This window comes from Protopterus annectens, chromosome 4.part0 (genome assembly GCF_019279795.1).
Source record: "Protopterus annectens isolate FY-2018-M chromosome 4.part0, PAN1.0, whole genome shotgun sequence".
NCBI classification, from domain to species: Eukaryota; Metazoa; Chordata; order Ceratodontiformes; family Protopteridae; genus Protopterus; species Protopterus annectens.
Window position 1 is genome coordinate 401,607,335 of NC_056733.1, and position 18,489 is coordinate 401,625,823.

The 18,489-nt window shown below is 39.9% G+C and overlaps 1 protein-coding gene across 1 annotated transcript in view; it reads right to left on the minus strand.

The window, feature by feature from the left end:
- The window catches only part of LOC122799352 (transmembrane protein 132B-like), a 2,948,958-nt gene that overhangs the window by 89,097 nt on the left and 2,841,372 nt on the right, over positions 1-18,489 (minus strand). The window contains exon 6 of the mRNA XM_044068346.1: positions 3,771-3,976. Within this exon, the coding sequence (XP_043924281.1) occupies positions 3,771-3,976 (206 nt within the window). The remainder of the gene's footprint in view (positions 1-3,770; positions 3,977-18,489) is intronic.

Genomic DNA, 18,489 nt, shown 5'->3' on the forward strand with positions numbered 1-18,489 from the left:
CCTATTTTGACAGTAATTTTGAAATTATTGCAGGAGATCTTACTGTTCCTCTTGTCTTCTGGGGTGACAGATCTAGTGTCAAAGGGGCTATTGATGATCTGGTAAATATTAGCAAGGAGCTTAGATACACTCAGGTTGTGAAGGATCCTACTAGAGAAAGTAACATTGCAGATATTGCCTGGAATAATAATCAAGTATTAGGAAGGGGGCATTACCTGTCCCAGTACCCAAGGAAGATGATCCAATAGGACTGTGAATGACAGACCAATAATTTTGACCTGTGTCTTGGGAAAAGGTATTGAAAGAGTTATTTCAGAATATATTATTTCAGTGAGTTTACGGCAGGAATTAACTCAGCACAGATTTGTCATCAGTCTTGTTTTTGGAAAACCTGCTCTAGGAAGCTATGAATGTAGGGATGGCTGTTGATATGTTATATCTGGATATGGTCAAGGCTTTTGATTCCATGCCATACAATATTGTTATCTCCGTTATGAGTGAGAATAATATAAATGGCTATGATATACAATGGTTAAAAACTGATTAAATCCTAGGTTATGTAAAGTAAAAACTGCTAATTAGATCTAAAGTAAAAATGATTACTTTCTGTGTTAAACAGAAAAACAGTCAGATTAACTGCAGTTAAATCCATAAGATATTAGCTGGCAGGATGCAAAAAAACATACACCAAGTGGAAAAATGCTAGTTTATTTTACACCAGATAAAGCTTTCGGGAAACACCTGTCATCAATATTCAGAACTAATTCAACAAGCTACTTCATATATCAAAATAAAACACATCACATGACACAGCCACCAATAATAAAAAGCAAACAATTAACAAATAATTAATACCATATCTACTTTTAAAGTCGTACCATATATGTAAAAATACATTTAAATACAAAATCATGAAAATATTTTTCATAAATCTAATAAATAGTTTTCATTTATATTTCTTCTTCTTAGCAACTAATACTGGTTTTAATGTTACCATGTTGTTAAGCCCAAGATATTTGTCTGCTTCTAATCTAGTAATTTTATTTTGATATATTAAGTAGTTTGTTTAATTATTCCATCATATAGGTTTATTTGTGTTTATAGCAGATGTGAATGGACACTGTGATACAGCTATCAAAAAGGGAATAAAATTCAGAACAGCATACAGCAGCAATCGGGCGTGGGGTTATTTGGGGAATTATGCTACTTACAATTACGAAAATGTCCATACAGAGTAATTAATAAAATTTGGAGTAATCATTAAGTATTGTAGGATTATTATGGATTGTGATGGGAATTTTAAGAGAGGACATCACAGCAAGATGGTGAGATTTGACATGAGGAGTAGTAATGGCTAAGAATATGGTTGTATGGTCAAGATCTGGAAGGATTACAGCTCTGTTGAGAATGAGATCTGTGTTGTCTAACAAGTTGGAATTTACAAAATGGAGAGCATATTTCTGTTGTTGAAAGTGTAAGTTAAGCATATGATGGTGGGCTACTCAAAATGCCCCAGAAGAGTGTTTGCATTGATGATAATCTAACCTGAGTACACGTTACGTTATAACAGGGTCATATATGGGGATCTGCAATTGGCAGAGATATGATAGATTGTTTTACTGAGTTGAACTATGACTTCAATAAGTTCCTGGTTTGTATTTTGTGGCATTTGGTGCAAAATGTCCAAGTTATGAATAATTATGGATACTCCAACTCCAGAAAACTTGAATGAGTGTTAGATGCTGAATGCAGATGGTGTGGAACTGATTGCTTTCACTGCACTGACAGAGTTTCACTTACTACACAACTGTATCTATAGCTGCCTATCATGTCAACATGGTCAAGCTTAGCAGCTATATTCTCATATTGGGAATTAAATTTATCAGTGCAAAAATTTCAATATAATCACCAGATTTACAAGTAGACTGCATTTTAATAACTGTCTCTTGAAGATTGACTCTTTTTCTAAAAAAATGTTTATAACTACAAGGGTTTATGGAATCTGACAAAATAAATCAGGGGACCAAGTCAACCTTCTCACATTTCAGACTAAAGCAATAATTCAGTTTGTGTTATCAGCAGAATGTGTGTTCAGAAATAATCCACATTAAGTTACACAAGTTCTAAACTGAACCATCGAACACTCATGCCAGCATGTTACCTTCCATCTATCTTGTGTAGCAGCTGCTTGTAATTCCTGGACAACAGCATTTCCACATGTGACACTAACATCATCCTGAAGATATAATTTTAAATGCCTAATTTAGGGGCAGCAGTTCACCTTTGCATTGAGTGTTATTGACTGGTGGACATCTGCAAGCTCATTCCTGACCTGACCAGCTTTGGTGCAAAGAAAAAAAGCTTGTTTATCCAGAGCTTGAACAGTACCCAACAAGGAGTGTTAAAATGCTTAATTTCTGATAAAAAAATGCAATCCAGGCATTGATGTCCCACTGCTGATAATTCAATGAACTGCTCCAAACACTGTGCACCTTAACACTTTGTGCCTAGTGTGGATTCACCCTTTACCCTACACAAGCAGACGGTGAAATTGTAACTGTGGCTAGACAAGTACATTTTTTTTGGCATAGCAGTAAGGAAAATAAGAATTCTCAGTTTTCATTTTGTTTTAATAAATGCATGTATTTTTGTAGGGGATACACTATAGAAGATTATTTGTTGGGCTACTACTTCAAGTGTATACCGACTGGTATCAAACCGATCATTCTGAAGTAACAATGAACCTGTGTTTTATGGTAAAGCAAAATATTCAATATTAACATTTTTTTTCCTTTTGCCTTTGGAATCAATGGAGAAAAAATAAACTAAAGTCAGAATGTCTGCTTAGTTCTAACATACACTGTACAAACGCCTATCACATAACAGCATTTGTACTATATAAAGTATCATTATAAATGCATGTTTTGCTACAAAATAAAATTATTTGAGATGATTAAGCACCATTGGCTCTTTAAAAACTTGTTTATAGATGAGCTAATGTAGGCCACTGCCCACATATGATGTTTACCTTAGTGATCCCGTGTCATCTGTGAGAAATCAGAAATCAAAATGAATTTAGTGGTTGTTTTCTAACAAAACGAGACATTTGACATATCCATATGACGTGTGTCTGCAATCAGAAATTAAATACATTCATGCCCCCTGGAGAACAAGAAAAAAAATGTCTTGACACTTTGACAAGAGGTAAACAGCAAGCAAAAGAATAATAGTAATTAACCTATAAGTGTGCAGTAATCAGGTGGCTGTAACCTTTAAAATGGCCCTGCAGGCTTTAAACATGTGAGACAGGCAGCTTAGGTCCACACACTTAATTACTGGCTTTAAAGGTGCTTTCAAGTTTTGACTGGTGTAATTACTATTGACTAACATCACACTTCATTGCTCCACACTGTGTGATATTTTTCTTAATACACTGCAATGCAGAAAGTCAAACAAAACTACATACATCTCAATAAACATTCATAACTTTCTCAGCAAGCAGTACATTTTGTGAGCATTTACAATGGAAACTACTAGCTCAGAGGTACTTTCCTTGTCAAATTAGCCCACCTAAACCTGATGCCTTGAGATAAAGGAAAGGAGCATGATGAATGCTATCACATGGTTGATTCTAGCAAAGTTTGCATTCTTCAGTCCACTGTCTTCAAAATTCACATGGGAGCATTTGACAAAAGTCACCTATGATTCACTGATTATTCACAAGCTTATCTCCGCCCCCAGTTTCTGGCCGACACATTGATTAATCTTACCTTTTATATGAGGTGACAGGAACCCTCCAGCCCTTGATTTGGCTTAGTTCAGTGTCAGATACATCTATCTGAAGTGGAAGGCGAGGAGCCCAGACTGTCATTTCTAGTGATGTGCTTAAATGCAGGTAGGAAAAATTTACTGTGATGTTTGCCTTGCTTTTCATCTCCTTGCCATCGACATAGACAGAGTCACATGTTTTTGATACCTTAATACAAAGAGAAAAAAAATTAAACCATAACTGTTTTGTAGATGCCATTTAGATCTAAACTTTATGCAGGACATGTATGACTCACAGATTGTTATTAAACACTTCTACATCTCAGATTATATTGACTTTGGTAGTTCTGCTTAATATACTGCTGCCTGAAGACCAAAAGGTCATTTAACAATGGTTGCCTTACTGCTGCAGAGGCTAGGTAATATACATACCACAGACCATCCTTTACCTGGATAATAAAGGAATAGATCTGCATTGAAGGAAGTCTCAAAAGTGATGCATGTTACAGTCATTTTGGTCTTTTCCCTGGTGACTTTTTCATTATATATAAAATATGTACTACTTATAGGAGTTTTTAATAAAGTCAAATACTTCACTGAAATAACAAATGATATCCAAAAATGTCAAATTAAGTAACATAGTTTATCCTCCTCATATGCCAAAAGCATAAAATAGGAAAGCTAATCCAAAATATTTATGTATGCAGCTTAAAAAGAAAGTTGTATATAGCGTCTCTATCATCTAAAACCTTATTATTTTACTCACCGTGCTGATCATATTTATTTTCATATGTATCTGTTTCAATTAAGGCATGGTCTTCATACCCCTAAGTGTACTCTTTTGAGATAGATTTCATGCGTTTTGTTTTTTTAATAATCACCACATTCTCTCTATTAAAATATCTTACAAACAAGAAAAAAATGCACCAATAAATGCATTTGCTTTAATTGTCCTTCCCATGAGGAACTGCAAATGTAGCAATAAATGATGAGAAACAGTGAGGGTTGCATAACAGCCCCCTAGATGCAGAAGGCCTAATGGAAAGGCTAAAGTCTTAAAGTAAACTAAAAACAGAGTTGTAAAGGTACACATGCTCTGTCAAAATTTCTCTTCTCCATGAGTTTATCTTTTTATACTTTTGTGTTCTGTTTGATTTGTTTGTCTAGAAGGCTAAATCTAAGACATCAGTGGAAGTTTAATTGATTTTATTTATATATTAATAAGTTAACTGGATAGGTGGACTGATCCACAGATACTTTCTTCTAAAGTTTGTACACTAGCGACACTGTTAATCTCAGAGAAGATCTTTGGATCTCTGCAGTAGTTTTCTTCGTTAGATAGATTGTCATACAGATTCCAACATCAGGGATCCCATTAAAAGAGTGTCACTTTTAACGGGGAAAAATGGTAAACATTGTACCCATATGAATGGGTCAAAACTCAGTCTTCTTCTTCTTTCGGCTTTTCCTGGTTAGGGGTCGCCACAGCGGATCACCTGTTTGCTCATGATTGGCAGTGGAGTTTTTACGGTGTCGAGTTGCCAGCCCAACATCCAACCTTCCACAGAAGGCACACACACACACACACACACACACACACACACACACACACACACACACACACACACACACTCACGTCTAGGGCCAATTTAGTGTCCAATCCACCTACTTTGGGATGTGGGAGGAAACCGGAGGAAACCCACACGACCACAGGAAGCACATGCATACTCTGCACAGAAGGCACCCCAGCCATGGATCGAACTGGAGAACCTCTTGCTGTGAGGCAGCAATGCTAACCGCTGCACCACTGCATTAGAAAATATAAATGGAAGTTAAGGAGAGTCAGAGGCCACAGTCTAGTTAAATGCTACCTAACCCAGTGGCTTTAAATGAAGAAAATCTCATTGATATTGTGACACTGACAAGCTGTGTATTTGAAAAACCACGGCTACCTACATGGAGAATCACTAATGGTGTAATACAGGCTTTATAAGAGGTAGGATTCATGCATCTCTAGGAAATGTCATCTTTTTGCAAGAATAAATAGGAGGAGGCAATGTGGGAAATACACTAAAGAATAAAAATGAAAGTGTAGGGCTTAAACACCAAATACCTCATTGTTTAGAGGAAAATAACTGCATATATAAAAAGATAATATAGAAAGGGGTAAATGTTTGACTTTGATGTAACAAACTGACTGTAGCAATGTGAATGACCTGTATAATAAAGAAGGATCATTTGAGATGCATTGCAAAGGTCTGCTTCAGAATGTTACTACAACAGGATATTTGACAACAGCAGTCTTTGAACTACTTTTCCAAGAAAGTGAAGGATGCTGCTTCGCAGATTTGAAAGTTGGCAGCCATTTGGAAACATGTCATCAACGGTGTGGTTCACCTCCATCTTAGCAACGGTGGTGACTAAACAAAAAGTAAGCAGTGTAGACTTCAAGAGGGCACAATCATATAAATGTATTCAGGGTGTTTTGTGTAATCTAGAAAGATGCCATAATGGAGTGGGTAGAGCACTTGAAGAATTATAATATAAGAAATACTATGTCAACTGCTATCACTGAGGGTGACTATAATGAGAAGTGGGACACCATTGAAAAAGACAGATGTTTGCTGTATTATAACCCTAGACCTTATCCATGGTAGTCCTACACTCACAGCTGTTGCCAGTAGAAGGATGAAAGAATGCATGTGTATGTTTAATTTTATTGCTATCTAATCCAAGGTCACATTAGTAAAATACAAGTTGCAATCTCTGTTGCATTCTCTGTATCAGAACCCAGGACCATGTGAACTTCGGGCCAGCACTTTACATCTGCACCCACAAGATAAGTTACAGGAAAACCTATTACATTAATATTTATCCTGAGGTTCTCACAGTTACATGCAGCGCAATGGCACTTAGCGGGTTTGGCCTGTGCAGACTGAGATTAAGAGAATGCATCACAGGTCTATTTTTAAATGTCTGGCTCCCGTCTGCTACCTGGGTGGTCCACTTCTGTAGTTTGTGCACTGTTGCTCTGCATGCAAACCAGATGCGCATAGCTGAAGCCATTTGTGCTACACACAGCAATGCGCAAACAGTGGCTCCAAATATTGAAAGAAAAACAAGCGATAATAGGCAGAAAATAAAATCAATGTATTACATACACAGTAGACCATCTTACTACACAGGAACTCTGCCTGCATAGGTCTACAATCCAATTCACCACCCAATGCACATGCAGAACACAGGATGGGTGCCTTAATCCTATGTTTCACACATACACCTTTGTAGCAAGTATCAACAATCATCCAGCACACAATCAAATTGAAAATTGTGTACAGTCATAATAAAATATTACGTTACCTGTACATGTAGTGAAATGTTTCACTTTTAAATACTGCACTTAATGATTACACTCCCCATTATGATTTTTGCTTGCAAATATGCAGCCCTATTTTACATGTTTGTGTTCCTTGGTCATTCATCAGTTATCTGTCCCGTACTCTGGGACATACAGTGCGTACACCATTCTATATCATTGCATTTATAATGTCAAAGGATATTAACTGGGAATAGCATGATATGAGATTGCCAACTAAGGAAAGACAGGTTGGATGTCATAAACAAGCACTGACTGTTTGTTTGGCATGGGGGAACAATGGTTTGCGTCTGCTATAGCACTAACAAGACTGTGTTGGTCTGGTTACTCTACATGTCTGTCCTCTGCCTGTTGTCTGATTTAGTTATGGTTGAGAACTGGTATCTCTAATGCTTCCCTAGTACAAATATATAGTGATGGAGGATGGTTTTAGGCTCCTAGGTGGTGAGTCAGTATTCTATGGATTGTCTCATAGCCAATGCAAGGACATACTGAGCATGGCTATGTCTGCCTACAAGCACACCTGCTGCTGGTTCCTCCTCTATGTCATCATCAGCCTGTGGTGACCTTGGCATTGTTGATAGCATGTGTTCCCCAGTCCCTTGATGATCCTGTTGCAGCTATTTCCACTATATTAACTTGGGTAGCTTATCACGTGCTATTAGCATAAAGGGACATATCAGCAGATTGTAATGGTGTCCTTGGCCAGAGTTATGTAGGCACTGGCGCTGTGAGTGTAGTAGCTGAAAAACATGTTCTATGACATTACAGGTTGGACTGTATGTCTCATTAAGGTGTGTGTGTGTGTGTGTGTGTGTGTGTGTGTGTGTATGTGTGTGTGTGTGTGTGTGTGTGTGTGTGTGTGTGTGTGTGTGTGTGTGTGTGTGTGTGTGTACATCTCCGATGGGTTTCATCAGCCATGACTCCAGTGCATAGCATACATCTACATCTAAGTGAGCCTTGGAGATATCCCCATGACACACATCTGTTGCAGTTGGGCATGTGGCACATATGGAAATCATGCTAACTGCAAGGGTTGCCAGAGCATATATTCCAGACAATAGTATTTTGTTTGTGTGAGTGTGCGGGGGTGAGTTCCTACTATGGCACAAGCTAGAATGGACTATTGTGTTGAGTGGGTGAGCACAGTTCAGTATCTGTTATGGCACAAACAAGGATATGTTCCTCTTGCTACTCTCCTTGTTTTGTACCCCTCTTTGTTATTTTCTGACCACTGTTGAATCTTTAAATTGTAATCAAATGAGGAATCCTGACAGCCTTCCTTTACTACTTTATCTGTACACAATCTACTTGTATTTATGTGATAGGCTCCCATTTTCTGTGACAGAGAATGACATAATTGAGGCAATATGCCAACATTATGCAGTCCTGATGTCCAGCGGACAGGCCAATATGTCAGAACTTGCAGCCCTGTGAGACGAATTGGTCTGAAACCTTAATGCAATTGGCTGACATAGTCAAAGCTATGAGCAGGTGTGACGCAGAGCCATGGACATGACTCATGCTGCAAGGAGGTGTGCAGCTGAAGTGACAAATGATCTACAGATCACCAGTGGTGGGCCTGCAGCAGAACACCCTCTCACTACCACCAAGGAATTCCTGGCAAACACTGCCACACAGGACAGTATCCAGCAATGCATTAGCCAATATATTCTGCACATGGGTGCCACTCCTGCATCTCAGGAGGAGCTTCCAGGTAGGCTTTGTTAGATCATCAGTAGAATAATGTTGCATTCATTCTGTAATTGAGTATATATTTTATATGTGTGTCAGGATGTTTGTTTGGTAGAGGTATTTAAGATTGCTGCAGTTTTAAACTTATTTTGAGGTTGTCAGCCACATTCTTGTTAACACTGCAGTTACTGTAGATACAGATGATTAAAAGTATTATCTCCTGTTATACTGTTAAATGTGGTGCTTTTGCCAAAACCTCTTCCTTTACTTTTTTCAGGACTGTCAGGAATTCAGAGATATAGGGCTTCTGCAGTTGGTATGCAAAATACATTTATGTCAGTACTGTCGATATATTCCAGCATATCTGCTAAAGTGTCATCTCAGGCCTGCTATATGGATTGCTGTACTGTCTGCATACTTGTCAGCTGTACAGATATTTGCTGAATGTCCTGATGCTTGACTCAAATTTCAGGCGCATATTTAAGATCATAGTGATTGACTTGCAAATTAGTGACAAGTCATTAATGATTGGAGACATAAAATAATGACAGAGATCTCACATTCAGATTGTATATCCTTCAGAAATGTCATGGTAAAGCAATACCTGTTATTCTATCAACTTTCTAGGTATATAAGAGCAAAATGTCACAATGGTCCCTATTCTTGGGCATTTGTCCACCCTTTATTTGTGGCTTTGTCCACATTTCTTGCTCTAAGAGGTTGAGAGGTATAAATGTTTTTAATAGTGACAGCTGTCTAAATTGCTTAACATATATTGCAGCATAGTAATGCAGGTATTAATGTATTCCTCTTTTTCTTCCTTTTATCACAGGTGAACATGGAAGTGGTTCTGTCTCACCTACATCACCTGATGTCAATGTCTCATCAAACTCTGATGATAATGGTGGCCAATGTGATGCACAGCAAGGGTTTGCAGAGGGTGAATCTGACACAGAGGCTGACTTCCAGTGACGCTCCTCATTATCACTAGACATAGCCAGTATGCATACATATACACAGTCCACTGTGGCAACAGATATTGGACAGTTGGAGGGAAAGGACATCGACCAGGGAAGTGTGGCTACTGCTGCTTCAGAGACTGTTAGCACTGGCCATAGCCAAACTGTTGACGAGGTGTCATGCAGGCGGATTGATAGGGGTGCTCAGAGGAGGCCTGCTGTCCCTCCTCCACCTGTTGCTGGTGTCTCTTCACATGTCACTTGATGTATGTTTAGGGCCATCATGGAGGCGCATACATGTTCAGAAAAGAACTCCAGAAGAATGGTCAGGGATATGCAGTGCAGTCTGACATCTGTGACTGCCTCCGCCGTGGTGTTGATTCCCTGAAACAGTTGAATGACACATTGGAACAGGATGTGTCTTTGAGGGAGGGCTGCGTATCTGTCATGGAACATACATTGTTTGTAATGGAATGCGTGCTGGGAAGGGAGCATCGGCCTCATGGGTATAGGTCAGCAACTACATCTGCTGAGAGCCAACATGGCCGTGCCTGATCATGATGTAGCAGGCCATGGGTTGTGGTCCTGGGCATTCCCATGAAGGAAGCATGTCTAGCAGACATCAGTCATGTTCAGATAGTAGCACAGCATCTAACCAAGGGCGTGGAGGTGCCAGTGCAACTCTTGGCAGAGCCAGTTCTCATGGTCATGGTCATGGATGGAGACAATGAACTGTCAGTTCAACCATGCATAGCTCACAGCTGTCCTACATACAGACATGCAGGGCTAACATTGAGCTTGTCTGTGTTCATGCAGACACTCTCACACCAATGTCACATTGAGGGCACCTACAGACACACATGCAACATTTAGATGGTCATTCTTGCCTGCTTCCCTTGCTTACTCACACACACACAAACACACACACTCGCCAACATTTTGTATCAATGTAGACCTCCTGCATCCCCACACAACACCCTGTGGAAGTAATGATGACTGTGCCACATATACCTGTTGTCTGTCTTTTAGATTTAGGGATACTAAAGCTATGTGTCTGATGCAGATGGTGACTATCTCTATTAATATGAATTTATTATCTCCATTTGTGCTGTTGAGCTGATAATTGTATCTGTCAGTTAAATTGTACATAGCCAGTTAAACAGTTGCTAGCATAATAATTTCCCTACTTTATAGTGGATGCTTTTGTAAGGGTTATGAAGTCGGACAATGAAATGTGTCTCAGTAATATATCTTACTTTCTCTTTAAGGATTGTTTAGTACAAACCTATGGGCACACATCCAAAGTCAACTCATCAGATTCAGAGCTCAGGATTGTATGTCAGCACTGAAGACAAATCTATAATATATAATGTTCATTTTTGTATGTACATCACCACAGGTTCCAAGGTTCACAGGATGTAACTAGAGTAATGACCTGATGGTGTTTAGAAGCATAGCTGTTATATCACAATATAATATTCAATGGCAGATATAATGCCTGGACAAGTTTTGTCTAACAAGGACCAGCCATGTCCAGGAGAGAAGCAGCAGTGATCCATGGCAGATAATATTTTCACATCAAGTCATCCAGCCTGTCCTTCAACAGGGTAATGGAGGTGCTCTGCTTGGCATGGATGTGAAGCCTACTGCAGAGGAGTGACAACTTTTGAGAGATGTATCTGTCTGTCCATCACATCCTGTGTATGTCATAGTGTAAACTGAGGTCCCTGGAACAGGTAACTATAGTCCCACATGGCTTATGGATGTGCCGCATCTTCATCCCGTTTTGGCCACAGATAGCCTTGTAAGGCATAGATAATCTGCCTCAAAGCTATCTAAATGATACTGCACACAGTGACAGCTACTTCAGTCTGCCCACAGAAGACACGTATTGGAGACCCGCTGATGTTTTATTACTCAGAAATGTCTGAGGTCTGTCAAGTTGGTACAGGTGTCTGTTACAATATTTATCAAAGGGAGGATTATGTTCATTAATACGGCTTATGAGGGATGAGTAAAGATGATTGATAACATGTTTTGCTATTGATGTAATGCCTTTGCTAATTAGATGTAAGATGTAGAATGCCTTCATCCCAACAGTAGACCCAGGTTGCAGTCGGCATGTGTCCCAAGGTCTAGCAATACAGAATTGGGGAATAGTGTATTCTTGGTTCAATTTATAATAAGCGGGAACATTTGTTATTATCACAGGGTTTGCTGATGCATTTTTGTGCAGCTGATATAACAGCCATGGCTTTGTCAGCAGTTATTAGTGCCACAAAGATGGTTTGCCACAGATAATCTGTTGTGTTCTCGACTTCTGAGAAGTATATGTCAAACACGAGGGTGTACAGTACTGACACTTATGTTACCACACAGGTGACAGGTCTGCTGCTTGAGATGAAGTTTCCCACTGTGACTGAGTGTTGTTGGTCTGTGATCTCACTTGCAAACCAACTGATAACATAGGATTGGATATTCACCTTGGTTAGTTTCTCACTGAGACCCAGTGTTGGATTGTGTTGAATGCCTTGGCCAAGTTATGATAGGATGTGTGTACAGATTTCACTTTGTATATGTCTCTGGTCACAGTCTTGAATCCATCCAGGTTTTGCAGCTACAAGCTACCCTTGAGAACACCTAACTGCAACACATTGAGTATTTGGAGGTCACCTGTGACCTTGTGTCTGATATGTATGCAGATTGTTTCCATTGCTTTACAGCAGAGATTGAATAAAGTTAAGGGTATATAATTACACTTGTATTTTGTCAATCATCCCTTTTGTGGTTGGAAAATGGTCACTGTATTCCATTCAGTGTGGACAAAAGTAGAATTCAGACTGTGGTTAAATATGGTACCTAGCTGAGTAACGCACAGTTGAAGCACATGAAGAACACAGCCCAGAATGCCATCTGGTCCCATGGGGACTGTGCTCCTAGTTTTGGAGAAGTCAGTGATAACTTTCTCTTTGTAGATACCACAGGTTGGAGGTGATGTTGCATACATGGTTTGTAGCAAGTTGGTGGTGGTGGTGGGCGGGGGGGGACACTTTTCAGCCAAATGTGTCTGCTAGGAGGTTTGGAATTTACACTGGGTCAGTGTGTGCAATACCATACACAATTAGTTCCAAATACATCTGAGTTATATATATCAGTTTGCAGATGTAAATGAAAAAAGCCTTATGGTTATCCCTGGATATGTTTTGTAAATTATTACCATGATTGCTCTGTGAGGATTTTTGAAGGATTTACTATTGAAACCTGGAAACTGCATGGGTCGACCAGAAATCCTGAATCTGGAACAGCAAAATTCTGGCCAGGTCAAAACTAAATACATTGACACCTGCAGTTTCATATATTTGACAGCAGGAGTCACCTGTGCTTTGCACCTTCACATACCATGACATTCATTAGTCAACAGTACATGCATTACACTATTTTGCAGGGGGCCCCCACACCCCCTGCAAAGTATATATACCAACTCTGAGATCACACAACAGTGAGGAAATGGGCTGATTCTCTGTTCCTCACTGAACCACAATCTTTGTGCACACTGCTACTCGAATTACAATACCCATTCACTGTAGTGTAGTTGATGTATTTTGAATCCATTTTAAAACTGCTTTTCGACCGCATGCGGGTCGACAGCAGTGACTCTGTGTATTTAATTGTAAACCTTTTTGAAAGTGTCTTATTTGCATGTTTATGCTGAAGAGAGTGTCCTTCCAATACTGGCATCTCAATGTTGTACTTGTAAACAGCAGTTTCTTTCACTTACTGTATAATGTAGTAATGACAGACATCCACCAGTATGGTGTGCATTTTCCAGAGGATTTTTATTTGAGCCTATCAGCCACAGCTGTGTGTAGAGATTTGCATAGATGTATAGATAGGGCATCAGGGAGCAACTTAATATAGCTGCGTGGAAACTGGGGCTTGGAAGTAGATTACACCATCCCTTAGAAGGAGGGTGTAGTTACCTTTAATGATGTTTTTGAATCTGACTCCTCCTTTAAGGACTTCAGTATCTATATTTACTTCAAAACATAGTGCTTTATTGTTGGGTTAACCGTGCAGGCACTACACATGTGCCATTACATTGTTCAGTCATATTGTTGAGGAAAAGGTCTGAGTATGGAATATTAGATAACCTTGTGGGGTGGTGCACTATTTTTTCCATTACATTTAAGTTCACAAACTCCAAGTAATATTGTGGAAATTAGTTTATCATCCCATAATTATCCAGATCAATGGAAGAATATCTTTACTTACCTCTGACTGGGTTGTTTTGTTCTACTTAAATTGTTCCATGTAGTAATAAAATGGGTCTATATTAGATAATCGAACTTTCAAACGTTTGACTGTCATATGGTCGACACCATATGATCGAACTTTTAAAAGTTCGAAAAATCTAAAAAAAAATAAACTACACAAATAACCCCCATACCCCCGATCTTTAAATATACCAATTCTGATATCGCACTACAGTGCAGAAAAGGATAATCTTCCCATTCCGCTCTGTACAGAGATCTCCGTTAAAACGTTCAAACTTTCAAAAATTTGATCATATGCTGTTGGCCATATGACAGTCGAACTTTTGAAAGTTTTATCATCTAATATAGACCCTAATAAATAGGCTGTGTGACCTTTCATGTTTATGGATGGTGACCTATTAATGGTGATAGCATGAAGGGCCTTCCTATCTACAGTATATTGGATGCAGAATAACTCCATATAGTTATCTTCTCTAACCAGTACTAAGTTGTAATTATCTTCAGTGTTAATAGATATGACACATCCTGTGGTTCACACAACTTCCATTTGCTGTCTGGATGTTTGGAAGTCATTGTAGCCTTGTAAGGCCAGAGTACTTACTGCAGCCTTGAACAAGGTTTCTGTGACTGCACAGACATCAACATCTTCACTGCGAAGAGTGCTTACAGAGAGTGCAGTTTAAGATGTGAACTCCTAGGGTTTAGCAGTATGACCCTTATTTTGTTGGAGTTGCATATTTTCTCATTGGTAATTCTGCTTTTGTGACCTTGCCTAATAAAGAGATTATGGTGCAGTCAAGTGCCTTATGTCTGGCAAAGCAGCGTGCTCTATCCACCATGTCATCCCACAATGATAAGTACTGTATCACCTTAGAATGACACCAGAAACTTAGGCAATTTCAGAAAATCTGTTGTTCTTTATATAGTGGTATCATAGGTTCATAGGTTGGTACTAGGCTATCGACCCTAGGGCCTATACAAGCTTAGCCATAACAGTTCCCTGGATATTTCTTCCCACAATATTTACTTCTCTGGACCTCTGTCTAGCAGGTCGACTGACATGATCCCTGGGGTTAATTTCCTATCTCCCATCCAATCATCAAGGTTTATTTTGAAGAGGGCCAAGGAGGCGCTCTGCTTGACATGTATAGGCAGTCTATTCCAGAGTATGGGGAGTCTCTGGGTCAGGAACCTATCCCTCCAGCATGTTTTGTTCATTGTGATGACAAGGTTTAGATCCCTGGAGCATGTGGCTCTGAGGGATTGGGATTTCTTTAAGTGGAGCATGTCCAAAAGCACAGGGTTTGACATGGCCTTGTATGTTAAGCAGAGATCTCCTCTGAGTAGACGATATGCCACAGAGTATAGCTGGAGTTTTTTTAGATGGTCAGCATATGGCATCTGCTTTAGGCCTGTGATTCTTTTAGTGAGGTATTTCTGTGGCCTTTCCAGCTGTTGCAGATGTCTTGTGAGGTACATACCAAATGGGGCATTATACTCTATAATGGGTCTAATGAGGGATGAGTACAGTGGGACAATGACCTCCTTTTTTCTGATTGAAAAGCCCTTAGTGATGAGGCGTGCCACATAGAAGGATTTCCTGACTGTTGTGGCAATGTGGTTATCGAAATTGAGAACACTGTCCACCTGTGTCCCTAAGTCTCTCATCACAATTTCGATGTTTAGTGTACTGCCACCTATGTGGTAATTCATGGGTACATGTTTTTTTTCCTAATAGGATAACTATACATTTCTTGGCATTAAGCTTGAGCCCATGGCTCTGGCACCAGGCATCTGTTTCTGTAATAGAATATCCACATCATTTGGGGATTCAATAATGGTTCCCAGTTTGCAGTCATCTGCGAACTTTGTTAGCCTGAGTCCCTTAGTGTTGGCCTGTACTTCAGAGAAGTAGATGCCAAACAAGAGTGGTCCCAGGACTGAACCCTGAGGTACTCCACTTGTCACTTGTCTGGAGCTGGATTTGGAGTCGGCTACTTTTATAGTCTGGGTTCTGTCAGTAAGCCAGTTGGCAACCCATCGAGTGACGTAGGGATTTATGCCTAGCTTAGTAAGTTTATCTATGATTCCAGAGTGGGGGATGGTGTTGAAGGCCTTGTCGAGGTCCAGATAGGCTGTGTGGACTGCCTTACCCTCGTCCACAGCTCTGGAGACTGATTCAAAGAAGTCATTTAGATTCAGGAGACAAGATTGGCCCTTCACAAACCCAAACTGGGTGGGGGTCCAGTGTTTGAAGGTTGCCAATGTCTTTGTTTATAAGTTCCATGATAATGCGTTCCATGCCCTTGCAGATCAGGCTTGTCAGACTGATGGATGGTAGTTCCTGGGATCCAAGGTGGATCCCCCCTTGTGGAGTGGGATAACTGTAGCTGTGCGCCACTCAGTGGGCATGAAGCCTGAGGTGAGGCTATGATTAAACATGGCACTTAGTTGAGGTGCCAGTTCATTTTGTAGTTCATGTAGTACACAGCCTGGGATGTCATCTGGTCCCATGGATGCTGTATTCTTAGCATTGGAGAGTGCAGTTTCTATCTGTGTGGCCGTGATTACCGGAATTTGGCAATCCTTTGGTATTGAGATGGGCCCTTTAGGGAGTGAGAGGGGGGTGAAGTTGGCACTAAATCGATCTGCCAGGATATTGGCAATATCCTTGTGATCAGTATATTTAATGCCATTCTGTTGTAGCTCAGAGCAGATCTGAGCATTGCCATTTAGATTCTTGACATAACTATAGAATGCATTGTGGTTGTCTTTGGAATCTTTGGCAATTTTATTTTCGTAACTAGCTTTTGAGGATTTTATGAGGGATCACAGCTTCTTACTGAGGCTGGTGAGGGAGTTTTTTGCATCCTGGGATTTTCCTCTTTTCTGCAACAGTTTTTTACTTCTGTTGTATAGTTTGTTTATAGCAGGGGACCACCAGATTGGCTTCCTTTTTTTGGAGAAGAGCATCTTGGTTCTATTTGGGATGGCACAATTCATGCACGAGTGGATGTGCTCGTACGGTGCCTTAGTGTATAATGCTGCTCAAACACAGGGAATTACCTGGCTGGGACCCATATTTAGATAGCTTAATCATGTCTGTGTTCATATACCCTCCCATCTCTAGTTCTTAACAAGCCATACTAGAATTTCAGCACAATGGCTCCACAGATCTTCACCGTTACTACTACATCAAAGCCATTTTACTGGCTAATACCACCACTGCTCACTATCTATCTTCTTACAGCCTATGAATTTCAAGATCTCACAGGCTCTCACTACCCCAGATCCAAAACCAGCACTCCTAATCCAATAAACAACCTTAACCAATTACTACCCCACTTCTCATCAAACTCTTCTAATGCAAAAACTCAACATCCCGTTCGAGTCACATATATTAACCCTAGAATTAAATACTACCACAAACTCTTATTAAAACTCCAGAGACTTGCTGTTAGATTACTACCTAACCTCATTGTGGATCGTGACAGACACCCTAACCCAGGCCCAACCCCACCTGTTGCTACCAGCTCCACAAATAACACCCTTACTAGCCTGCAAAACTCAAATAAGTCCTCCAACTCACTCCTATTGTGTCACCTAAACATTAGAAGTATAAACAAGAAAATTCACTACTTATATGCCCTCCTGGACGTGCACTCCCCTGATGTACTATGCCTTTCTGAAACCTGGGTCAAACCTACTACCTCTGATAATGAAGTTATACCCCCAGGTTACAATATATTAAGACCTGATCGCATCTCTAAGAGGGGGGGGGTGTAGCCATCTTGTATAAATCCATACTAGAAGTAACCAAAACTAGTACTCCACATGCCTTGATAACTGACAATGCAGAAATACTCATCACTAAGGTCCCCAAATCAACAAACACAAATCTTTAAACATTGCATGTATCTATATTCCTCCAGGTAACAACACAAATACCATGGATGGTATTCTCCAATGACTGTCCATTAACTGCCCCCCAAGAAACTATTATTCTTGGGGACTTTAATATCGACTGGAACACCTGCTCTTCAGACTTCCCCACCACCCCTATAAATTTGCATGGCTTCTCCCAGATCATATCTTCCCCTACCAGAATCAATAAGGCTAGCAATAAGGAAAGTATCCTGGACTGGATCCTAATAAACAACCACCCCCATATATATAAAGCAGGCACCCTATCTGAGGACATCAGTGATCACTTCCTCACCTATATACTCAGGAAAAGAAATGACATCTGTCAACAATCCACCTTCAGAATTATAAGGAGCAATAAGAACTTTATTCAGACCAAATTCCAAAAGGAACTTAACTCATTTGACTGGACTGACCTAAAACTACTTCCACTAGATGAAGTAGTCTTGTACTTTAACTCTAAAGTTCTTGCTATACTGGGTAACCAAGGGTA